Genomic DNA, 26,875 nt, shown 5'->3' on the forward strand with positions numbered 1-26,875 from the left:
CTATTTTATTTTAGCAATATTACCCCCCCCCCCCCTAAAAAGTCAATTTGTAGTACAGTTATCCATACAGTGGTAGTTATTAATTTGGTTACAGTGATATACATATATATATATATATATATATATATATATATATATATATATATATATATATATATATATATATATATATATATATATATATGTGTATATATATATATATATATATATATATATATATATATATATATATATATATATATTTCTATTTTAGCAATATTACCCCCCTCCCTAAAAAATCAATTTGTAGTACAGTTATCAATACAGTGGTAGTTGTTAATTTGGTTACGGTGATATATATATATATATATATATATATATATATATATATATATATATATATATATATATATATATATATATATATATATATATATATATATATATATATATATATATATATATATATATATATATATCCTATCACTGTAACCAAATTGATTTTTTTTAAGGGGGGGGGGGATAATATTGCTAAAATAGAAATATAGAAACTAGAATATATATATATGAGGCTCTCAGCTGCGTTTGTCTATCGCTAAATACCCAATTTCAATTTTAGCAATATTACCCCCCCCCCCCCGCCTTAAAAAAATCAATATGGTTACAGTGGTAGGATTTTCTGTTTTATCTTCGGTTAGAAGGGAATGTGAGTTACTTATTCTCTTGGGTACAGCGCTGTCCTCCAATCAATGGTAACGCTTGTCACACTACAAATTAGACCATGCAGGTTTAAAGGAGTTCACAAGATCCCTGATAGCCATAGTACAACGATTGTGTTAGTGAGTCTAGAGGTCCAAGACACATTAAAAACAAGGAAATAATAAACAGTTATTGCCGGACTTGGAGGGACTGCCTAACTCCTTGGCTCAAAATCTGGTTGAAAATGAGTGTGAAAAAGCTTAATCGTGTTTTCTTGATGTTATTATAATTAATCTTTATTCAGAAATCTTTTGTAATGTTTATTTATTCTTTTACTGATAGTTTCTGTGTTTTTTTTTCCAGATTTCGCCAGAATGATGAAACTGAATCAGCGCCTTTCTTAAGTTGATATCTTTCAAGATCAATCATGAACAGTGAACGGAATTAAAAGTAGCTTATTACTTCTCTTTTGGCAAGTTAAATTAATTAAACATGTTCGCTCTCTGAAGTTTTTCCTTTTTAATATTCAGGAATTCTATTTTTTAAAAGGATAAACATCCTCCCGAGCCGTTGATGGTGCATAGGGCTTCGATTCAACGCTTCTTCTTTACAGGGCAAATTGCAGACCTGTTGCCCAACCTTGCGGCAATGGAAATTGAACTCTAGTCCTTTGCCGGAAGATCTATCCGTCGTGCTATCACAGCGTAGGAATTCTATTGAGCATTCAAGAATAGACCTGTATTTACAGCAACTCCTATTATGTGGGAAAACATTTTATGTTCGACTTGAATGTGTAATCACAGTTTTGCCGTCTTTCACAGTACTGAGTACTGACAATTCAACTGAAGAACGTAAAACAAAACTTGTAATGCAGTAATTATGCGGAGCTGCAGTAGAGAGATATCTAATACAATTCAAGTTGGTCCCTTGAAAAATAAGGAAACGTCCAAGTTTCCCAAAAGAACAACTACAACCAATCATGAAAAACTTTAAATGTGAAAACTGTCACCAATAACAATATGACATCTAGAATAGGGTTCATAATTGGTTTAAAAGCAAGTGGAAGCTTTCTTGAGTCAAAAACAGTGTTTCTTGCAGTCCAATTGCAAATGGACGGATCCGGTTGGAATTCTTTTTTCTTATGAGCAGAATGTCTAAGAAAGTTTTTTCTGTTTCTCCTACAAAAACGACTTATTTTTCAGTGACAATTTATTCTCGTAGTCTTAAAAATCCTAACAAAGGTATTGGATACCAAAAGCAGTTTCAATCATTTCTGAAAGCAAGAAAATAAAACTTTTAACATATTTTGAAAAACCACTAGCCTTTGGTATTCTTACGGACCAAGGTAGACATCCCCTAGTTTACTGATTAACCAAATTGATTGATCATATTGAGCTTACAAATTGATTAGACACAAAAAAAGTCTTGTAACAACTTTGAGGGTTTTGTAAAATCCCAATAAAAAAACATATTCCTTAGATGCAATAAAAACCTATAAAAAACAAGAGCTAAGAGCTCATATGGCACTTTTGAAGAGGTCAGAGGAGCCAAGAACTGATATGGTATGAGCTCTAGCAAAATTTTAAGAATCAATAGATTGCTTTAAAAGGAAAATCAGAGGCTTAATGCTGGTCGGGATTTAAAATAAGAGCTCTGAGTCACGAGGTCCTTCTAAATATCAAAATTCATTAAGATCCGATCACGCACTACTTCAATTTTTGTAATTTTTCCTCTCCCTTCAGCACCCCAGATGGTTGAATCGGGGAAAACGACTTTATCAAGTCAATTAGTACAGCTCCCTGACACGCCTACCAATTTTCATCGTCCTAGCACGTCCAGAAGCACCAAACTCGCCAAAGCACTGAACCCCACCACCTAACTCCCCCAAAGAGAGCGGATCCAGTCCGTTTACGTCATTCACGTATCTACGACATTTATAAGTTTTTTTTTCTATTCAGATCTATCAGATCAGGTCGAGATTTGAAATAAGAGCTCTGAGACATGAGTTCCTTCTAAATGTCAAATTTCATTAAGATCCGGTCACCCGTTCTTAAGTTAAAAATACCTAATTTTTTCTAATTTTTCCAAGTTAACAACCCCCAGATCCCCCAAAGAGAACAGATCCGTACCAATTATGTCAATCTCGTATCTATAGCTTGTGTTTATTCTTCCCATCAAGTTTCATCCCGACCTCTACACTCTAAGCGTTTCCCAAGTTTTCCGGTTTCCAAAATTTCTGTTCCCCTCCCTCCAACCCTCTATGTACCCGGATCCAATTCGAATTGAAAATGGAGCATCTGAGACATAATATTCTTCTATATATCAAGTTTCATTAGGAAACTTGATAACCCGTAGTCAACCTGCGTGTGTTCCCCAGCGAGAACCTCCAACAGGTACGACTCTAGTTTGGCATTTGTGAAGGGACACACATGCACGGAAAGGTGTAGCATAAATGGCAGACAGTAACAACGGCAATCAAAGGGATAAAATTAACCCTTGACTGGGCTGCCCACTTAATTCAACAATCTGTCTTGGCTTTTTTCTACAATTGGCCATGACTCGATTTTCACGTTTTCCAAGAATTCCAGTTTCCCCCTCCAACTCCCTTCAGTGTCACCGGATCTGGTCGGGATTTAAAGTGAGAGTTTTAAAGCACAAGGTCCTTCTAGATATCAAATTTCATTAAGATCTGATCCTCGGTTCGTAAGTTACAAATACCTCATTTTTTCTAATTTTTCCAAATTACCCCCCAACTCCACCAAAGAGGGCGTATCCGGTCCGGTTATGTCAGTCACCTATCTTGGACTTGCGCTTATTCTTTCCACCAAATTTCATCCTGATCTCTCCGCTTTAAGCGTTTTCTAAGATTCCCGGCCCCCCCCACTAATGACACTCGATCCGGTCGGGATTTAAAATGAAAGATCTGAATTTCGAGGTCCTTCTGAATATGAAATTTCATTAAGATACGATCTCTCTTTCGTAAGTTAAAAATACCTCATTTTTCTAATTTTTTAGAGCTACCCCCCCAACTCCCACAAAGAGAGCGGATCCGTTCCGGTTATATCAATCACGTATCTAGGGCTTGTGCTTATTTGTCCCACCAAGTATCATCTCGATCCCTCCACTCTAAGCGTTTTCAAAGATTTTAAGTTCCCTCCCTCAATTCCCTCAATGTCACCAGATACAGTCGGGATTTAAAATAATTGCTCTGAGACATGATATCCTTCCAAACTTCAAATTTCATTAAGATCCGATCACTCCTTCGTAAGTTAAAAATATCTCATTTTTTCTAATTTTTCCGAATTAACCCCCCCCCCCTGACTCCCACAAACAGAGCAGATCCGTTTCGGTTATGTAAATAACGTATCTAGGACTTCTGCTTATTTTTCCCACCAAGTTTCATCCCGGTCCCTCCACTCTAAACGTTTTCCAAGATTTTCGATTTCCCCCCTCCAACTCCCCCCAATGTCACCGGATCTGGTCGGGATTTAAAATAAGAGCTCTGAGACATGATATCCTTCCAAACATCAAATTTCATTAAGATCCCATCACCCCTTCGTAAGTTAAAAATACTTCATTTTTTCTATTTTTTCCTAATTGACCGGTCCCCACTCCCCCCAGATAGTCAAATCGGGAAAATAATTATTTCTAATTTAATATGGTCCAGTCCATGATACGTCTGCCATATTTCATCGTCCTAGCTTACCTGGAAGTGCCTAAAGTAAAAAAAAAACGGGACAGAACGACAGACAGACCGACAGAATTTGCGATCGCTATATGTCACTTAAAACTATAAAAACTATTTTTGTGAAACGGTGCTATTGAGTTTTTTGAATCGGTGATTGTTCTGGCTAAGAGTGTCAACAACATTAATGCTGAAAAAGAAATCAAAGAGGCCTTCGAGGTCTTTGACAAAGATAAAGGATTAGCGTAAAGAGCGGGGCGTTGAGGAGGGAACAGCCCCTGTCATATACGGAGTAATTTCTGTTCGTTTTAAGTTTTTACCCCTAATAAATAAGCTTTACGAGTAAAATCAAGGACTTTTCACTTACTCTAAGATGACAGCTCCATCTTGCATGGTGACCATGTTCTCCCCATGCTGGGGGGCTGCCCAGAGCGCATTCTTGCCTTTTATGGGGAACACAAGTATCGAAGGCATAGCAACTGCATTTCCATGGGGCTCCAGACTTTGCAGAGCGGTTGTTTTTGCATCGCAGGCCTTTACCCTTCTTGGAGGAGGGGGACATTGGTACATAGTTTCCTCAGAAAAAAAAATCAAATTCTAGTTTTCTTGAAGTGAAAAAATACATCTCATTTTAAATATGTAACCGCTTAAGTAGTATCCCTTTATGCACTCCCAATACACACATAGCCATTAGCTCCCAATACATACATAGCCCTTAACCCCCATTATACACACACCCTGATACTTAAGCACACAGTTATTACTACTACTCCAAGCAGACACATATGGTGTTATCTCGATTTCTGGTTGGTAAAAAATTTCTTATAAACAATATTATCTGAGTTTCCTTGGCCAAGTATTTTGTTCAATAATTAAAGTGAGTTTGAAGTGACAAGATGTCTAAAAACGAAGTTTAAATATGGATTTTAATAAACAATGGGATATCTTTTCTTGTTCTCTATTGGTATCGAGCGCACTGATTCATTAAATGGCCAATGACACTTGTTTCAATACCTATATTCGTATTAGCACCGAAATTGTAATGACTACAGTCGGCCAGGTCTCCTTTTTGTAATATAATGGTCTCGAACACATCTATTTTCCATTGCCAGGTTTGCGCAAGAGTTTGGGTCCCAATATTCCCATCCAGGGACTCAAATGCCCCACTAGGGCCCCAATTCCCCCTCCAGGTCCACATGCACCCCTCCAGGGTCCCAATGACCCCCCTTATATTCTCCTCCCCTCAATTTTATTAATTAATTTTTCGTACGGAATTTATTGAACTTGGAATTTTTTATGCAGCCTCTCCCATAGTATTCCGTGGCTAGACATCGGCAGTATTTTGTTTGACTCGGATTTTTTGGAAAAAGAATTTTTTTTACTTGGAATTTGGCCACCCCCACAGAGCTTGAAAATAGATCTAATCATCGAATGACATCGAAAATAGGTGGTTGGTTATATGTTTTAATCAATATTATGAATTGTGCACTGGAAGGACACGCTAACATCATCCTAAAAAAAGTAAAGATGGGATAATTGAAGAAAGTATGTGCACATGATAAAGTTATCGTTGCATTGAGCGCTGACAAGGATAAGTATTTGAGCTATAAGACAAGTATTAATGGAGATCTTATTGGAAATCTATGTGTGCGTTGTCAAGACAGTGAGGGATCGAATTCATTTAAAGTATAAGAAAATTCAACATTGCTAAGGGTGGATATATGAGAGTAACATTTCCAGAGAATCTAGTGCTCACAAGATTCAGGATTCAAGAAAGACAGGACTAAAAAAAAACACACAAAGACTGACAGAGACAATCAAAAACCCGGTAATTTACACAGGCAAAGAGAGAGAGATGAGCAAAAAGTGGCTCAGACACACAGACATAGAGAGAGCGAGAAAGACAGAAAGAGAGAGAAAAACATACAAAATGCAGAGTCAGACACACAAAGGCAAAGAGAGAGACAAGCAAACAACCACTTACACACACATGCCCAGACAGAGAGAGAGAGAAAGTGAGAGAAAGAAAGAGAGAGAGATGCAAACATGCAGTCACACAAAAACAAACGAAGAGAGACACATAGACAAGCAAAGAAAACACATACAAACACACAGAGTCAGTAAAAAACAAACATATACAGACAAAAGACATGCAAAAACCCGCTCAGACACAGAAATAAAAAGAAAAATAAGCAAGCAGCCGCTCAGACGTACAGACATAGAGAGAGAGAGAGAGAGAGAGAAAGAAGAGAGACAGAGAGACAAAATGCCTATACAAACATACAGAGTCAACCACACAAAGACACATAGAGAGACAAGTAAAAATCCTGCTAGAACATATAGGCACAAAGAGAGACAATCAAACAACCGCTGAGACACATAGGCACAGAGAGAGAAACAAAAAACACATACAAACGCTCAGTCACACCCAAACACACAAAGACAGAAAGAGACAATAAACAGCCAATCAAACGCACAGATACGAAGAGACAGAGAGAGAGACAGATATACAAACTCACAGAGTTAGACATCAAAACAGACATAGACAGACACAGAGACAAACACATACCCACGCAGACACAAAGGTACAGAGAGAGAGAGAGAGAGAGAGAGAATCAATAAAATAGAGAGTCAGACACACAAACTCACAGATAGATAGATACAGACACAAGCAAACAACCGCTCAGAATCACAGATACAGAGAGAGAGAGAGAGAGAGAGAGAGAGAGAGAGAGAGAGAGAAGCAAACAGCTTTCAGACACACAGGCTCAGAGACAAACAAAGAGAGAGAGATAGAGACAGAGAGAGAGAGAGAGATTGAGAGAGAGAAATAAAGAAAGAGAGAGAGAGAAAAAAAATGCACGTACAAACATAAAGAGTAACACACACAATGACAGACAGAGACAATCAAACATTCCCTTGAGACACACAGGTACAGTGAGAGACCATCAAAGAACCGCTCAGACACACGAGAACACAGAGACAGACAAAACACAAAGACAGACACAAGAGAAACACAAACATGTAGAGTCACACACAAACACTAAAAGACAGACACATATACAAGCAAATAGTCACTCACACACACACAGGTACGAAGAAAGAGTGAGAAACACAAAAAAAAACACAGACAAACACACAGAGTCAGACATAAGAACACATCCACATAGAAAGACAAAGAGACAGACACATACCCACTGAGACACACAGGTACATAGAAAGAGGAAAATAAAAAAAAACAAATACAAACACACAGAGTCAGACATACAAACACATATAGAAAGACACAGGGCCAAACAAATATCCACTCAGACACACAGGCACAAAGAGAGACAATCAAAAAAACCACTCAGACACAAAGGCAAAGAGCGCGAGAGAGAGAGAAAGACAATAAACACATAAGAAAACGCAGAAACACAAACAAACTCACAAAGACAGACACAGATGCAACCAAACACCCGCTCAGACACCAAGGCAGAGAGAGAGGGATGAAAGAAAACAGCTGCTCAAACGCTGAGATCCGGTGAGGGAGAGAAAAAATACATAGAAACGTACCAAGTCACACAGATAAAAACATACAGACTGACACAGCAACAGGTAAATATCCAGCTCAGACACAAAGGCACAGAGAGACGAGCTGCCAACCACTCAGACAGAGAGAGAGAGAGAGAGAGAGAGAGAGAGAGAGAGAGAGAGAGAGAGAGAGAGAGAGAGAGAAAAGAAAACAGCTACTCAGACATAAAGTTTAGGGGACTTGAGGGGAAACCCTTGCAAGTTTTTAAAATATAACAATCTTAGGAACTCTAGAGTAAAGAAGCCCTGAAGGGTTTAAAAAAAACTCTTAGATAAAAACCAAAAGCCTATTACGTTGCATCCAAGGAAATCTTGATTCGGTGGGGTCTCGTAAGTTTTTTTTTAAAGAATCAAAGAAACTATTAGGCAACATGCAAAGAAATCATGAAGTAAACAAACTCTGGCCCTTGCGGATTTTTTAAACACCCCCTATTACGTAAAGTGCAAGTCCTATGACGTAACATCCAAGGCAAATCTGATTTGGCAGGGTCTCGTAGGTTTTTCTTTTCGACCCTAGGTTTTTTAAACATGATTTGTTTCGAAAACATTTCCCTATCACTTAACATATGCTTGAAAACATTCCCTGTGACGTAACATGCACCTACTGGCTTTCATGGAATGACGGGATAGGGCTCTCATTAAAAGAAGGGCTATTATGGAAGGGAGGAATAGGGCTTTCATAGAATCCAAAAAGGGGATACTACTTACTCTAGAAATGTATAAGCAGGTGGTTGCTTCCTTTCTTTCGAAAAAATATTTAAACCTTCCAAAAAAATGTTGCAGAAACAAATGATTCTGAATAGCTTGGTTTTGTTCTTCCTTTTTTAAAGTTATAATATTTATTTTTATTTTTTCATATTTTTAATATTAGAGAGAGAGAGAGAGAGAGAGAAGGATTTATTTATTAAATAGATAATAAAAAAATGACTACTACCTCCCCTAAAAAGCAAAGCTTGTCCAAGGGGGAGATAGAGAAAACAAAACACATCAAACAGTTCGTCGTGGTAACCCGGAGCGACCCGGCTCAATAGTAACCGACACTCTAAAAAATTGAATTTTGATACCAATAGTTACATCAAAAGAATCGCATTCTAATGCTGATTTTAAATATATAAGTTTCATCAAGATCAGTTATACCCATCAAAAGTTACGATCCTGAGAAAATTTGCCTCATTTTAGAAAATAGGGGAAAACACCCCCTAAAACTCATACAATCTTAACGAAAATCACACCATCAGATTAAGCGTATCAGAGAACCTCATTGTAGAAGTTTCAAGCTCCTATCTACAAAAATGTGGAATTTCGCATTTTTTGCCAGTAGACAGATCACGGATGCGTGTTTATTTATTTGTTTTTTTGTTTGTTTTTTTGTTGTTTTTTTTCCTAGGGATGATCGTATCGACTGAGTGGTTCTAGAATAATGCAAGAGGGCTCATTCTAACGGAAATTAAAAGTTCTAGTGTCCTTTTTAAGTGATCAAAAAAAATTGGAGGGCACCTAGGCCCCTCCCACGCTCATTTTTTCCCCAAAGTCACCTGATCAAAATTATGAGATAGCCATTTTATTCACCATAGTCGAAATACCTATTAACTATGTATTTAGGGATGACTTACTCCCCCACAGTCCCCGTGGGAGGGGCTGCAAGTTACAAACTCTGACCTGTGTTTACATATAGTAATGGTTACTGGGAAGTGTACAGACGTTTTCACGAGATTTTTTTGGTTTAGGGGGAGAGTTGAGGGGGGGGGGGTTACGTGGGAGGATATTTACATGAAGAAACTTCCCATGGGGGAAGAGAATTTCAATGAAGGGGGCGCAGGATTTTCTAGCATTATTTGAAAAAACAATGGAAAAATAAATCTGAAAAGTTTTTTCTACTGAAAGTAAGGAGCAGCATTAAAACAAAACGAACAAAAATTATTACGCATATGTGGGGTTTACCTCCTCGTTATACCTCACTCTTTACGCTACATTATTTTTAGTAATTTCAACTATTTATTCTACGGCCTTTGTGATTCAGAGGTCATTCTTAAGGAATTGGGACAAAATCTAAGCTTTAGTGTAAAGAGCTAGGTATCGACGAGGGTTGAACCCCCTCATATACGCAATAAAAACATACGAATATAGAAGTTCGTTACGTAAGTTAATTCGTAAGCTACGTATATTTTTTACCAATGAAAATGTTTGTAAAAAAATTAAAAGTTCTAGTTGCTTTTTTAAGTAATCAAAAACTTGGAGGGCAACTAGGCCTCCTCCCTTGCTTCTTTTTTCTCAAAACCTTCCGATTAATTGCAATTAATTAATATGCAAATTTCGTTTTAATTATTTATGTGCGGAGAGCCAAGATCAAAACATGCATTAATTCAAAAACCTCCAGAAATTAAATAAAAAAACAAGTTTTTTAAATGAAAGTAAGGAGCAACATTAAAACTTAAAACGAACAGAAATTACTCCGTATATGAAAGGGGCTTTTCCCCCTCAACGCCCCGCTCTTTACGCTAAAGTTTCTTACTGTTTTAAAAATTAAAGTTAAGAGAAAGAGTCAAACTTTAGCGTAAAGAGCGAGGCGTTGAGGAGGAAATCCCCTTTCATATACGGAGTAATTTCTGTTCGTTTTAAGTTTTAATGTTGCTCCTTACTTTCATTTAAAAAAACTTGTTTTTTTATTTAATATAATAAAAGAACACAAGTCCACCGACGCCACTAACACCACCACACTCAACTATAAATATAAAAAAAAAATTTATTACTTCACTTTTCCTCTGGGAACTACCATATTATCATAACCCCCACAATAAATAAAATAAATGAGTGAATCAAAGCTCTTAATCTACAAAAAGCAGTTCTTTAATGGCTTTTCGAATACAAAGGAGTCTCCAATACACCTTATATTACTCGTCAAACTATTCCATTTTCGTGTACCTCTATTTAAAACAGAAAAACATGGACGGGAAGAAATGCCTCTAGGTACACTTAAATCAAAACTACCTCTTGTACCGCGTGAATGAACAAAAGACCTAACGCAAAATAAATCACTTAAACAGCGTGGTTGAATATCCTGCAGCAATCCAAAAATAACCCACAATACATAAAATTCACGGAGGCCCGCAGCTGACGAAATTTTCAAGGTTGGATAATATTCCCGGACAGACTGACGAAGAGGAATCCCTGCTAAAAGCCTAACTACGTAACTTTGTAGAACTTTTATTGGTTTAAGGATAGATGGAAAAGTGGAGAGCCAAATACTTGAACAATTAAGTATACACGGGTGTCTAAGAGAAGAGTTAAGATGGCGGAGGACAGATATAAGAAAAAAATGTTGGAGTTTCTTCATTATACCTAAATCTCTTGCCAGAATTTTACTAGTTAAAGTTACATGCTGCTTAAAAGATAAGGTTTCATCAATTACAATCCCATATTAGTTAAAAGAAACAATCCGTTTTATAACTTCATTAACCGTATCTAGTTCCTTCATCCATAGGTAAAAATCCGGCGATCGTGAGAAAATGACAAAATCAGACTTGCTTATGAACCAAAATTGGATGAAGATTTATTAGCTTGAAAAGGAAAAGAATATATGGTGAAATCTTTGGTAAATTACAGACACAGGATGGGCTGTGCCTTTCTTCAGCAGGGATTGTTATATCTGTAACTATCATATGTCCAAAGGTAGGACTTAGTATTGTTTAGTTCTGATGTAAATAACAAGACCAGCATCCTACGTCCAGTTTTTTGACGTTCTTACTTAATACATAGAAAGTACATGAAAAGTTCTTCATTAATACATAGCCGCTAATTATAAGATAACTCTACAGTTAATTATTCCCCTGAGACCTCTATTGAATGTACTGGATAAGCTCTCCTCAAAAGTAGCAAATTTGGAAATTATACAGTTTCAATCGGTACCCTATTATGAAGAAAGTTAGTTTAATAGTTTTGAGTGCCAAGCTTTTTTAAACCCTGGTTGCCATAAATTGTTGTTTGATCAGTAATTTTTGTAGGGCTTGACCAACAAAAGATGAAAGCTGAGCAACATTTGGCTAGAATAAAACCTATTGATAGGAATTCGAAGGCAATTCCTGTTTCATTAAAAGTATTTACAGATTTGATAAGTTTTAAATGAAATAGTTTACGGAAAATTTTTTGAGAATTCTTGGGGGTCTCTTGCTTAGGCTTTTATATTTTTCTTGGTTGGGATATACTCCAAGTAATAGGCACGATTGATTTCCGGACCAACAAATTGACTTTCCTGGGTTGTGAAAATGATATGTCGATTAGTCCATCTTTTTCTGGTAGCGTAGTGATGCATAAGAGAATAGTTTTAGACCCATTCTCAATTAACGCAGCGGAAGTTCTTTTTAGGTAGAAGGAAATGTTACCTTTACCTGATGGAATGACGGTCGTTACAAAACCTGCTGATAAAAGTTCACAGTTTTGTTTGTTGTTGCTTTGCTTATGGAATATAAAAGCATTTTTTCAGTCAATGCATATGATATAGGTAACAATAGTTTTATGGAGTTTAAAGTAGATATTGACAAAAGTTTACCACCACATAAACCAAAGTCCTTTAATTTGCCACTGAAAATAAAGGAGGTTCTGCAGCAGTATATTTATGCGGTGACAAACGTAGGTATTATGAAAACTAGCACAAGTGATTATTGTTGCCTTATATTCCTTATTGCAAAATCTCAGGAGAAAATACCTTCTAAGCATGAGTGGAGTTTGGAAACTCAAATGGTTATGTATGATAGTCAGGAGATTAATAGTCTATCTAGGGACAGTGCCTCCCCTATCGGTAGGATCTAAGATGTACTGAACCACCTTAGCCCAAAGAGAAAATTTGGCATTATCGATTTAAAACAGGCCTTTTTCAATGTATCATTGGCAGAAGAAAGCCAACAATATTATTCGTATACCGGACCGCATAGTGTGTAATATGTGTATCGTAAGCTGCCTCAAGGTAGTAACATGAGTCCTAAGGCGTTATGTCAATGGGTTTCAACCGTTTCAACCGTTTATAAGTGATCAACGATTTCAACCGTTTATAAGTGATCTAAAGCGTTTATTAGTGATCTAGAGTGTTTATAAGAAATTTTAAGAATGTATAAGAGAATTTAAAGTGTAAGCGTTTATAATTGTTTTAAACCATTTAAAAGTGTTCTTAAGCGTTCAAAAATGATATAAACTTTTATGCGTTATCTGAATAATCAAAAGCATTTTATAAGCCTTGATAAGTGATCTAAAGTGTTTATTAGAGATCTAAAACCTTTACAGTTGATCAAAAGTGCTTATAATCGTTTTAAGGCATTTATAAATCTTCAAAAGCGCTTACAAGTAATTGGAAAAAAATGTAAGTGGATTTGGCGTTTATAAGTAGTCTAAAGCGTTTAGAACTGATCTCGGGATTGTTTTAAAGAGTTTGTAAGTTTTTTGTATGAGTTTGTAACCAAAGAAGTGATGTAAAGTGTTTAAAAGAGACTTAAAGTGTTTGAAACAGATCTAACGAGTTTAAAAGTGATATAAAGCGTTTTTAAGGGATGTAAAGTGTTCGTAAGTCCTCAAAAGGATTTATAAATGATGTAGAGCATTTAAATCTTGTTTTAAAGAGCTTGTAAGCTATCTAGAGCATTTATAAAGATTGTATAGGTGTAAGTCTTTATAAGGGTTCTAGATCATTTAGAGGATATCCAAAACGTTTTTAAGTGATCAAAAATTTTTACATGAGATCTATAAAATCTATAAGTTGTCTATAGCGTTTATATTACTATGAAAAAACATATCAGTATGAAAAACATATCGAGAGGTAGATCCAAAAAATCGGAAATTTACAGGCGTTTAGAAAGAAAATCACATTGATCTGTAAATGGAATTTTGAACAGTGATCTGTGGTTGGAAACTGGAAAAGACATATTTGTTTTCTATAAAACCTCAAGAAATGAGATAATGTATAAAATCTAAACTGCTAAAGCAAAAGCCACGAAAAAAAACTTTCTGAGGTAAGGAGGAACAAAAGGGACAATTAAATCTATGGTTGGAATAAGTTCCTTTTTTTACTTTGGAACAACTTTGTCCAATGGTCAATTTTACTTCGTTTTTCAAAGTGGATACATAATTAAATTTGAATATAATTTAAAGAGAGTGCCTAATATCACAAAAAGCATTTGATATCCTTCCACAAAATAGTTTATAGTATTTCTGTGTTGATGGTATACCTGTATATAACCTGTATGAGTCTAAACAATTACAGCAAAAGCCGTGAAAAAAACTTTCTTAGGTAAGGATGAAAAAAATGGACAATTAAATCTATGGCTGGAAAAAGGTCTACTGAAACAACTTTGTGGGTTGTTAGCAAAGATATCACTTGCAGCAAAGACGTGGAAAGTGGAATAGCTAGCCTCAAGGTTCTTTTTCCAGTGTTTAAAAAGTTCGGATGAATATTTTAAAAATATGATGATGAAATGATGATTAATTACTGGTTTAAAATTAATATAAAGAAGACTAGGCTGCCTAGACTAAGAGAATATAAAGATGAAAACTATGTATTAGGTAACAAAAATCAAACATGTGGATAGCTTGAGTTCCACCCTTACGTAGTGATGGCGCGTCCACCCTTACGTAGTGATAGATTTGGGGCTGGGACTGCTTGTTCGGGTTGGCATGAAAGGTTTTTTTTTTTTTTTTTGTAATTGGTTTTCAACAGTTCAGTTATTTATAAGTTTTTAATTGTTAATACTATTTCATTTTGCAGACAAGTCTGAAACAAAGTTTCAGTTACTTTGTATGGTCTCTATCAGATTTTAATGATGACGTATACTGCCTTGAAGTATTTAATTAAATTTTGATTTTTCAAAGGAATCTGTCCGTATTATCACAAAAGGCAACTGGGAGGCAAAAATCTTCATTTCTTAACAACAAAGAGGGGAAATTTAAAATCCTAACTTCTTTAGGCTATCGAAATGGTATTTCAGGATTGTTCTGTTACAATGAGGCGGAACAAATTTAATCTTTAAACAACTTTTACTGTTCAAAATATTTTTTTGAGTCTTTCTTTGGCACAGTGGAGAAGAAGTTGATATCTTTACCTTTTATGCCTGTCATAAAATTTGGGTTTGCTTTTTTTGCGAAGCGGGGTGGCTTTTAAAACATTGTTGTTTTTTAGGGGATTTGTGTAATAGAAAATAAATGATTTGTCTAATAGAAAGTAAATGTGTGACTTCGACTTTTTTGACTTGACTTTGACTTTTTTTAACATAATAAACAAAAATATAATTCACTATGCTAGGGAAAAACTTAGATTTTGCTTACGCGTAGCACTTAACTATATAAACATTCCTAAAGGCATCCTAAATTAAAAAAAATAAAAATAAATAATAGCTACATAAATGTTTTTAGAAGCATCCTGGACTCATTAGAATAACAATAATAAAAAAAGAAAGAAAAGACAATCACCTGCTCTCAAAAACCCCCAGGGTAGAAACCACCATCAAAATATAGCTCTATCCACCCCAACCCCTTCAACCCGCTCCTCCCTCCAGACCTATAACCCATTCACAGTCCCCCCACCCCCAAGAATAAGAAATACTAAAAAAAAAATAATTCCCCAAGAAAAACTACTTTAACTTTTTTTTAATTGTGAGAGGTGCTAAGCCGCCCTGACGCTCACTTGAAGCAAATTCTATTTGAAAGGGCCAAGATACTTCAAAGTAAAACTAGATCTCACTACTTTCAATACCCACAACCAAGTTATTACATCTGCTTGCATCATGATCATGAACAGAACTTCTGATACGGTAAAACTCATTAAAGTTTCCGAGACCAAATTTTGCACAAAATATAACCAATGAGAAGTTCGTGAGGTGCACTATTAGAAGTGCGAAGGTATTATTGGTTCACGTTTTGGATTTCGGTGAGCAAATGGTGACCACTTTACAGCCTATTTCCATCTAATTAAAGATTTGCGTTATATTTATTTATTTTATTTATTTATTTATTTTCTTTATTTCCCTCAAAAAAATGAGGAGTACGCTACAATATAATAAAAAGAAAAAAACAACTGATGACACTTACAATCAAAACCTATCAAATATTGATCCAACACTTAAAAAAAAAAAAAAAAAAAAAAAAAAAAAAAAAAAAAAAAAAAAAAAAAAAACAACTTTCTAAATAGATTAGCCTATAAATCTTGAAGAGCCAAAAATTTTACTAAAAAACGGAAATAAATTGTGGGCTAAAAGGCTAATTTTCGCCCTATCTTCAAATGTTTTATATTTTTTCTTTATACAGACTACAGGATCCTTCACATTAAGCTTTAAAACAATCTCAGTGTTACTAAAAGAAGGGGGGAAACCAAGTAAAAATTTACAAAATTTAAAATAAGCAACTTTAATGGGCGAAAGATCAGAAGGTCTGAAATTTCGGAAGAGGAGGGACGGGAACAATACGTGAGGCAGAGCAACAGCGCCATACATACGACCAAGGACGTCCCGACGGTAAAGACCCCGAAAACGAATTAAAAGACCAAATGCCTTGCGTAGTTTCATCTGAACATGCTGAACCAGGACTGGTTTGAAATCTCTTTTCGAAGCAGCATAAGGTAATCCCAAATAGGTGACTATTGGCGACGACTGAAAAATAACACCATTGCGGCAATCGAGAGTCGCCCTGGCATTATCCTCTAAACAATTTACAACAAAAAATCGACATTTTTCAAAACTGATAGAAAGGCCCAAACCTTTTAAACAATTAATTAAAATATTAAAATTAGAAACAAGACTAGACTTGGACCGGCTTAGAAGGATAATGTCATCAGCATATGCAATGTAAGACAGATTTCGAGATAATGAAACAAACGAGCAGGAAAGAGAATTAAGGGCAGTAGCTAAACAAGAATTGAATATATAAGGAGAAATAATTCCTCCTTGTCTAATTCCTCTACCCACTTGAATTAATTTGGACTGAGATGAAGACGAACTCGGACAGATACGGATCTTTAAACCAGAATACCAAGAGCGAAGGACTCGTATGACAGCTAGGGGCAATCCAGCATGGATTAAAGTGAGCAGAGCGGATGCATGAGAAATGTTATCAAAGGCCCCTTTGATATCAATCAAGAGGGCGTATAGCAGTTGACCAGAGATTCTCGCTTCTTCAATAACTTTGCTGAAAGATGCATGGGCATGGTCACATCCCAAACGTCTCTTGAAACCAACTTGATTAGAACCAGTGTCAAGAATTTCAAGAAGATCCTTCAAACACAACTCAAACACTTTCCCAATCATAGAACCCCTAGTAATTGGCCTCCAGGAACTACAAGATGACAAGTCTTTTTTCCCGCTCTTAGGAATAGGCGTAACTATGCCAATATAGAATGACGATGGTACTAAACCAGTAGTAAGTAAAAGGTTGAAAAATGCCAGCAGAGTAACAAGAAAAGAAGAAGGAGCAAGTTTGAGGTGATTAGCAAATAAGCCATCATGATCCTTAGCCGACTGCGCCTTTAACGTTTTGATTGCTCCACGTAACATATCCTCAGAAATCCTGTAATCAGTTGAAAAATTCTTCAACCTTTCATCGAATTGCAACACAACACTGTTAGAATCGTACGAAGTCGACAACTTAGAAAAATATTTTTCCCACTCTTTTAGCGATGGTGTGGAATTAGTATCAGGCATGTTAATCCGCCTATTGCCTCGGAGAACATTCCAAAGGAGATTCTTGTCCTTGTCGTTATCAATGTTTGAAGAAGCTTCTTCTATGACCAGGTTATTATGACGACGGAGCTCTGCTTGGAATTCAGCCTTTCTCTGTTTCATTAGCAAAAAAACTGGATGCGAGTCTCTTGGCTTACCGAGGGCCCGCCATTCCCAATACGCTTGTTTAGCCGCCTTATTAGAATTTACCAAAAAAGGATTGAGGCTCCAAAAAGGTTTCTGCGCGCCCAATCTTATCCTATTAGCAGGAAAAGCTGCCGCAGCACCATACTTTAAGCAATGGATTAATTCAAAATAAAGACAATTAATAGTCAAAGAGGGATTACTATCCATTGAATCCAAACTATCAGGGATATAGACTTTATCAATTAAAGTCCCAACTCTTTCTTGGTAAAGCGGTCTAAAATTTGGATTCCAATCAACCTGATCAAAAAATTTAGGAAGCTTATTACCAGAAAAACGAACTGGGGAAGGACGAGAAGCAAAAGGGGGTATAAGGAACTGAAGCGGCATGTGGTCACTAACGGGGAAATCTTCAATTACAGTAACCATAGGCAAAGGATCACTTGGGTTAGAAGAAAAAACATGATCAATATTAGTTGTACTACCACTCCAATGAATATAAGTAAAATCCTGGGACTTCGGTAAAACAGAAAAATTAGGAAGACAAGAAGATAAAATTGTACCCCTTTCATTTGCTATATTTGGATCACAGTTAAAATCACCTAAAATATAAGTACGCAAATTTGACTGTAAACAAGAGACAAAACGACTAAGATTAAAACAGCATTGAGTAAACGCATCAAAAGAAATATCATCATGGTAATCAGTCGGAAAATAACAATTAATTAAAACTACGTTTGAAAAACTACAAGCTAAAAAATTTGTATCAATTGCTAGAATAGCTGCATTAAGAGACTTGGGTATAATAGTAGCTAAACCACCGGAGGGACGTCCACCAGTCGGTGTAGCAGGAACAGCAAAAATGTCATGCTCAGTAGACAGACTAGAAAGCAGATTCAACGAATGATCAAGGAGGTGGTGTTCCTGAAGACATAATAACGATGATTTTTCATTCAAAAAACTATGAAGTACAGGTAATTTCCCTAACACACCATTTGAATTAAAGGACGTAATATAAAGTAATACATTCATTTACAAAATTTCTTTAAAATCGGACACCTAAAGCTGTAAACTGGATGATCATTCGAGCCACAACTGGCGCATTTAACTGGCGCTTGACATGGGGAGTCTTTAGTCGAAATGTGATTACCGCTACATCGGGCACATTTGAAACATTCAGATTTACACTGGTTTTGAACATGGTTAAAACTTTGACATTTAAAACAACGCCTAGGCTGAATACGATCACGTTCCACTCGGAAAATCTCATAACCGAATTTGATGCCATGTTTGATGTAAAAATGCAGGTATTCTTCTGTTTGAAAAATAACTCTTACAGTTTGCAATTTTCCTAGCCGATTAAACTCGATTATACCCGGAAAGTCCAATGCGTAGGCACTAACATCAAAATCAATGTCCACACTCCTGATAATTCCAAAAAATCGCCGAGGCTTGGAAGTTATTATGCTTTCAGGAAAATTAACCTTTAGATCACAACTGAGCTTCGATGCATCTTGACATGGTACCGATACCATAACACTATCCTTAGTTGCTTTAACATAACGAATATTTGCACACCCTGTCTTATCAAATTCTTTCTTGCGGCAGACAGGATCCTTCAGTAGGAGAGTGGGTGGGTTTTTTATCACTATGGTCTCTAATGGGACAGTCTTTAGTGGGAGAGGCGGCCATTCATGGTGGGGCACAGTGGGGGGATTGAGATCAAGATCATTGCCAGGCGTTATTTTTTTCTCTAAATTAGATTTGATACGCTCAATAGAAGAAAGTGTTTTTTCAAGCTTTCGGGAATAGTCATAAACAAGTTTATCAAGCCAGACACTGATGTCAGGCTTTAATACTGGACATTCATTAAAGCTCCGTGGGATGATTACAGGCCATATGAACTGTTTCGAATCAAGTTCTATGATAACACGCATTATGTCCGAGGCAGTAGTCTTTTCAGCTGTTTTTCCTCTCCTTTCTTGCAATCTACCAGCTTTACGACACAGACATGCGAGCAGCGTTTTTGCTACATTCAACTCCTCTAAACGATAGAATCCTGCCATTGCGTTAGATATTTCATCAACACTTATTCCTGCTTTCAACGAATCAAGAGCGAAGAATAATATCGAATTTACTACGACATGCGAAATTCCTGTCTCTGACACAAAAGTCTTATCAAAATCGCATGCATTGACTGGCTGGCTTGTGACGTCAGATATATTGTCACTTGCAATTATCTCAGTGGAAGGTTTATTTGGTCTTGAAATAGACTGGATTGACAGGTCCACGCTTCGACTGCATGAATTTTCAGCTACAGAATTAGTATTAGCGGGAATGGATTTTTGACTGCTGATTATCGGGGATATACAGGGATTATTGTTAGAGATGCAAGATTCATGTACTTCATCGTTATTTGAACAGATTAAGCAAATCCAATTCGGTTTTTCTTTACGCTCAATTGGGGAAATGCCTGCACACTGTGGGTGAAACATCTCGAGACATTTTGTGCATTGCAGGGTAATCCCCTTGCCACAAGATCGACCACAACCAGGACAAAAAAAATATTGACATTTCTCACTCCTTAGGTCTGGGCTTAAATAAGCAAGGCCAAAAAAAAATAAAATCGCCTTTAGCACTCCATTAAGCTTATAATGCAATAGAATCCTTTATGTTGGTCAATAAGTATATCCCTTCCTCTGTTCATCCTAAAACATTAAAATAAAGGCCAAAGTCTTCAGCAATATCTGAACTTTAATAAAGGTTTGTATAAGTGTCCACTTGAAACTAAGTATATGAGTCGAAATACTCCTTCAAAGGTCGGAGTAATCTTTTAAGATAACTAGATTTTTGAAAAATTGTTTATAAAAGAAGGCAAATAATTTTGTGATTTTTTTTTATCAAGCCAGTATAGATGGTTCTCTGAATCCTCAATTTTTATAAGCAGAATAGCATTTTGTTTTAACATTCACAATCGAAATGATGAAAAAAAGTGGAAATTCACACCATTTGAGTTAGCCACAGAAACGGAATACAACAAGAATATTACTTCAGAATTTCTCTCCTTCTCAATACCAAACAGTCACAAAATATAGCTATGTTTCTGTATAGAGGTTGCACATATTTGTCCATAAAATTGTATAAACTGCTATATATACTGCTCAGAATGTTTATACTTATTTTGATACATGCCATCCAATCATGCTGTTACGAATAGTTTCTAGTATATCAAAATTTTTACAGGATAATTCTTTTAGTTAATGCTAAATACTAAAAGAATTTCTAATGAAAGAATTTCTTTCTAAAGGAATTTCTTAATACCTAATGCTAAAAGAATTTCAAATTCTTATTTTTGTGCTCATCAGACAAATCGAGATTTAAACGTGTGAACTGAATATCTGAACATCTCAAAACTAAAACAAAATTAATTAGAAATCTACCCCAGCGTGAAACCAAGTAAATTTAAATCATTAATCTATACCAATGAATTACAAAAATAAGCAACACATAACTATTTGGTCTTTTTAAGGATATTTCAACTCATGTACTTAGTTTGAAGCACATACCTACATGCATCCTTATTAGAACTCATATGTTTTTGACGATTTTTGTCTTTATTCGGATGTTTTAGGATGAATAGAAGAGGAAATACTAACGAAAAGCTCCAAACTGACAGGACCAGCCATTATAAACGTTCACCAAAATATTGAGGTAGAAATTGACAGTGTAATAAATAGATATGGCAGCAGAGAAAATAAACAAATAGACTTTTTCTTATAAAATCGTAATTTCAATAATTTAAGCAAAATATATCAAGCTTTTAAAAGTGGAAAGATACGCTACGTTGTTATGAAGTGAAATTTTGATTAGTAAATTTTTGAGATTCCGTCCAAGTTGAAACTGTTTATTAAAACTCTATTGAAAAAAATGGTGAGGATCACTGAACTGCTTTTCTATCACTTAATTAGCTACTAAATATTTGAAAATAAAACAGAGTTCATCTCCATTTTTGAATCGTTCATCAAAATATGCTAGCACAAACTTGATCAGGCATATAAAGATAGAACCGGCAAGTTCGGCTCCTTGAAGGGATCAGCAGGTTATGTTAGTCATTCTGAGGTAATATCCCCTTGAATCAATGGGTGTATGCACTGCATTCGCTTAAAAAAAAAAAAAAAAAAAAAAAAAAACAGAAGTTGAGCTAGAGAACGTTTGCTGACACCCATAACTTTTATGATCGTGGCCGCAAGAAAATTAGTTATGAGGTCAAATGCTTTCTGAAAGTCGGCTGAAAGTACAAGGTTGACATGAACTGCTACAGACCACAGAACTGAAAAAAAAAGGCTGCAGCGTTGATCCGAAACAAAATCAAAGTTTAATGCAAGAGCTACAGAATGGGACACCTTGTACGCATTTACTCTACTTACAAAATATAAAAGATCCAGTAGCGAGACTAAATTTTAAATGGTAACAGCAAATTTAAGTTACCAAAATGGTGCATCAACAGACATCTAAAACAGGCTATGACCAGACAATAGTTATTCTTAAATAACGGAAGGCACTCACCAACAGTAATACCAAAAATATCCTCATGGTAACAGCCGCTATTCTAAAACAATACACAATTAATTAGAAACACAGCAACTCTATACTGAAACATCATTAAAATAAATATTATTTCCCTTCCTTTTCTCTGATAGCACAATAGTTGCACCTACTGACAAGTGGCTTTAAGACATATCGACTGATCTTGAAATATGACTATTCCCAAGTTCGATACGACAGCTTGTGATATACTTCTACCCTTGAAATACCATTGAGGAATATAGCCACCTTTATACATGCACAAATAGAGATACACAAAAAAACTGTTCTTGACATAAATGGTTTCACTCTCAAGCAAAAATAAAAACAGAGAGAATTACAAATTTAAAAGTATCTCAGATCCCAGATAACTAGGAGTAGAATAAGCGTTAGGAGTGAAACAAAAAGTTTTTTCGTAAAAAAAAAAATCATTCAATAGCGCATACCTAAGTAATACTGCAGATAATATAACGAAGAGGTAACGAAAGCCAAGAGCTCATATGGCACTTGTGACGAGAGATCGGATCCGGTCCGGTTATGTCAATCACGCATCTAGAACTTATGCTTATTCTCGAACTCGCCAAAGCACTAGAAATCTCCCCAACTCCCCCAAAGAGGTCGGATCTGGTCCGGTTATGTCAATCACGTATCTAGAACTTGTGCTTATTCTTTCCATCAAGTTTTATCCCGATCTCTCCACTCTAAGCGTTTGCCAAGATTTCTGTTTCCCCCATTCACCCCTCAAATGTCCCTGGATCCGATTCGAATTGAAAATAGAACATCTGAGACATAACATCTTTCTATATATCAAGTTTCATTAAGATCTGATCACCCATTAATGAGATAAACATACCTCAATTTCCACAATTTATCCCTCCCAACAGCCTCCCCCAGATGGTCGAATCGGGGAAACAACTATTATCAAGGCAATTTCTGCAGGTCCCTAATACGCCAATTAATTTTCATCGTCCTAGCTCCTCCAGAAGCACCAAAATCGCCAAAGCATTGGAAATCCCCCCACCCAGCTCTGAGACAAGATCTGAGACAAGAGATCCTACTGCATATTAAATTTCATCAAGATGCAGTCACCCGATCATAAGTTAAAAATACCTCATTTTTTCTAATATTTCCGAATCAACCGTCCTTCCACTCCCCCCCCCAAATGGTCGAATCAGGGAAGCGACTATTTCTAATTTAATTGGTCCGGTCCCAGATACGCCTACCAGCTCTCAGCGATCGCTATATTGATCACGTATCTAGTTTCGAATCTTCTTCATGTAAAAATTGGGGTGGTCCGGGATTCGAGCCCCAGACCTCTCGCACCCTAAGCGAGATTCATACCACTAGACCAGCAAGCCACACTATCATTCTTCTCAACTATCTCGTCTGCTGGTGGTCGACTCGGTGGACCGACCATTTCTAATTTAATCTGGTCTGGTCCCTGATAAGCCTGCCAACTTTCATCGTCCTAGATTATCTGGAAGGGCACAAACTAGCAAAACCGGGACCGACAGACGCCCACCAGACAGACAGACAGACATGCAGATAGATCGACGGACAGAAATTGCAATCGCTATACGTCACTTGGTAAATACCAAGTGCCATAAAAAGCAAGTGTAGCTACAGAAAAAAGGTTAATCATTTGATGTCGGACGGGCAGAAAATTGCACACGTAAATGGATAAGAGAAACAAAAAGAGGAACTTGTAACCAGTTCATCCACACACGCGTACCTACACATATAACCCTGTGTTTTAGTTTTGACTCAAGATATCTCGATTGTTTTTTTTCCCATGTTTACTCTGCTCTTGTGAAATTTTAAGCTTTCATGTAAAAATGAATTGCAGTGGATTCTCTTCTTATTTTGTTATACTTTGCAACAGTCATTTTCGCATATGACATGGGATAGATATGAATTATTATCATTACAATACAACTTGTATTTCAAATAACAACCAGGCCAAAAAGACAGGTTATTTAAGAGAATTTTATTATATATCAAAGATACATTACTTTTATACTAAAATCACCAAGTAAGTTTCTAGTACGATTGTTCCTATAGGACAGTAGTTTATAATCTTTGAATGCATTTTATTTTAAATTCATTTAGAAATATGTCTTTGTCCATACCAAAAAATTTAATACTAGAATGAAAACATATTTTAGTAAAGATTTCAAGGAACCGAGTTCTTTGCTTTTGGAATAGCACCTATACATACATTGAAACAGGAGGTGTTTAATTAAAAAACAGCCAACCTCGGCCCTTGGAAAACTGCAAAGTTTACTTTGCCCAATAAACGAGTCAATCAATGAATACACGTGTTTGAACTAGATGTGATGATCCTTTAATTTTTAAAGTTTCAGATTTAAATATTTTTGTCCCTTGAAATGCTCAGAGGCCAAAGTGATTTGACCAAAGCGACTTAGAAAATAACAAAATAAGAGACATTATCATATCAATCTTGATGAACAAAATGACGGGGTATCAGTAATAGAGGCTTGCGATCAAAAACTGCTTAATAATTTTTAATATTTGTTATAGAATCTTATTTGTTGAAAATAGTATTCAAATACCCCTATCAGGTCAGTTTATTTGCAAATCATATTTTAAGCTTAATTTTGCGTGAGGATAGGCCGAGGGGTATAAAAGACCGGAGCTCTTTTCATGTTGTGTGATGGTCTAGAGTCATACACTCTGTCATAAATTCCTACCTCCATCCTTGGAAGGGAAAGCTTGCCTGTCTGTCCTCATATTGGTGCTGAAGTAGACTTTTCATGAGCTTGCTTGACTAGAATGGGGACTGCAAACATGGCTTCAGGGTGAAATTGAAGAGTTGCATCCCCTCACAAAAATAATAGCCTAGTAAACGACACAGCTGTGCACTGAATTTAATAGTTTCCCTGTTAGTACAGGACCTAAGCTTTGACGGAATATGGCTGATGTTTTAGTGAGAGGGTACCATATTACTACTTTTACTTCTTTGTGAGTGGTGAGACGGTACTCTAGATCCTAAGATCTAGGATAAGGTCCTAGATCCAAAGACAAGAATTTTCAGGATTCAAGACCAACTATTTATCAAGATGGCATCCAGAATTTTTCCACTTTCAATGTAGGTTTACGCCACCCCTTGAGAAAATAATAGTCTAGTATATTACTATTAATATACTAATAATAGTCTAGTATATTATCTAGTACTATTAGTCTAATAGTCTAGTAAATTACACAAGATTGGACTGTATTTGAATAATGGAGTATTTTTCTTGGGTTAAGGTTGTTTTGGTAGATTTTTTTAGGCTGAATAACTTCTTCCTAGTTTTGTTATTTATTTGGATTTTCCCTCCATTGCAGTGTAATATCTGTGGACATGAATATATAACGAGTTGGAGCTAATATGATCGGGATGGTTTGAGTGAAATTTCGACTCTTGTTGATAGGAACGCAGTACCAAGTGCTAAAAAAACATACAATGATATACAGCCACTGGATTTGTCACGAGAAATAGTCAAAAAATTTCACTATTAAAAATTACATAACAATAATAACATAGTAACTATTAATTTTTCAGTAGCCCTTTTTACTAATTTTATACTTAAATGAGCTGTTAGACCTTGTCCCTGTTGGAACAGATGCGCAAACAAACAAAAATCCTGAAGTTATTTTTACCCTCATTGCCAAAGATGATTATAAGCTAATAATCGACTGTTGCTTGGAAGTCCCCTACATATCTCACAATTGGTATCGGCCTATTTTTGGTTCAAATGTGTACCTTACCACTGAAGTTGTCAACCCATTGAAACTTTCAAACTGGTGTATGTCATGAAGGAATTTTTGTAACAAAAAATGGATGACATATACTTTGATCAGCTCATCAAGGTCTATCGATTGTCATTGAAAAAAAATTCTATCTGTCTTAGTTCAAAAGTTGACTTTTTTGCCGGAGGCCAACTTTCTAACACCGCCACTTAGAAAGGAGCAAAGGATAAGCTCTAATTTCTTTAGCAATGAGAGAACTTTTAAAGTTTAAGAGGTATATCTGATACCATTTCTCTATTGCAATCCCAAGTAGAAAAAAAAGAATGGTAAAGTCAGCTGAAATCACGAACAGAAATAGCTAGAAACAATAGATGGCAGCACTTTCGGACCCGTGGGAAAATCGCACTTTTTTGTTTTTGTAAATTTTTCTATTTAGCAACTTTTGCTGATTGGTGTACCTATTATCTGTTTCTGGTGTAATTGATGGTAAGAACAACTTGGTTCCCGATTGTAAGACATGTAGGGGAGTTGTAAGTAATAATCGGCTGTTAGGCTACAATGACTTCAGCGACAAGGGGTTTGGAACTTTTGCTAGTTGGTGTACCCATTATTTGTTTCCGGTGAACTTGGATGTATATCCCGGGAGAGGGACTTGTAAGTAAGAATCGGTTGCTAGAGGAGGCTCACGAGGGACTACAAATTTGTGCAAATTGGTACACATCTATGGAATCAGGGACCCATAAATTTCCTGTAATGACTCGCCATCCAA

General features: G+C 36.1%; 1 protein-coding gene and 1 long non-coding RNA gene across 3 annotated transcripts in view; both read left to right on the forward strand.

The window, feature by feature from the left end:
• LOC136040839 (neo-calmodulin-like) overlaps positions 1-1,186 on the forward strand; it is a 28,820-nt gene extending 27,634 nt beyond the window's left edge. For both annotated transcript variants that reach the window (XM_065725192.1, XM_065725191.1), the window contains exon 4: positions 1,042-1,186. In XM_065725192.1, the coding sequence (XP_065581264.1) occupies positions 1,042-1,082 (41 nt within the window). In that variant the 3' untranslated portion in view covers positions 1,083-1,186. The remainder of the gene's footprint in view (positions 1-1,041) is intronic.
• The window catches only part of LOC136040840 (uncharacterized), a 199,615-nt gene that overhangs the window by 27,559 nt on the left and 145,181 nt on the right, over positions 1-26,875 (forward strand). The window lies entirely within an intron of this gene.

This window comes from Artemia franciscana, chromosome 21 (assembly GCF_032884065.1).
Source record: "Artemia franciscana chromosome 21, ASM3288406v1, whole genome shotgun sequence".
NCBI classification, from domain to species: Eukaryota; Metazoa; Arthropoda; class Branchiopoda; order Anostraca; family Artemiidae; genus Artemia; species Artemia franciscana.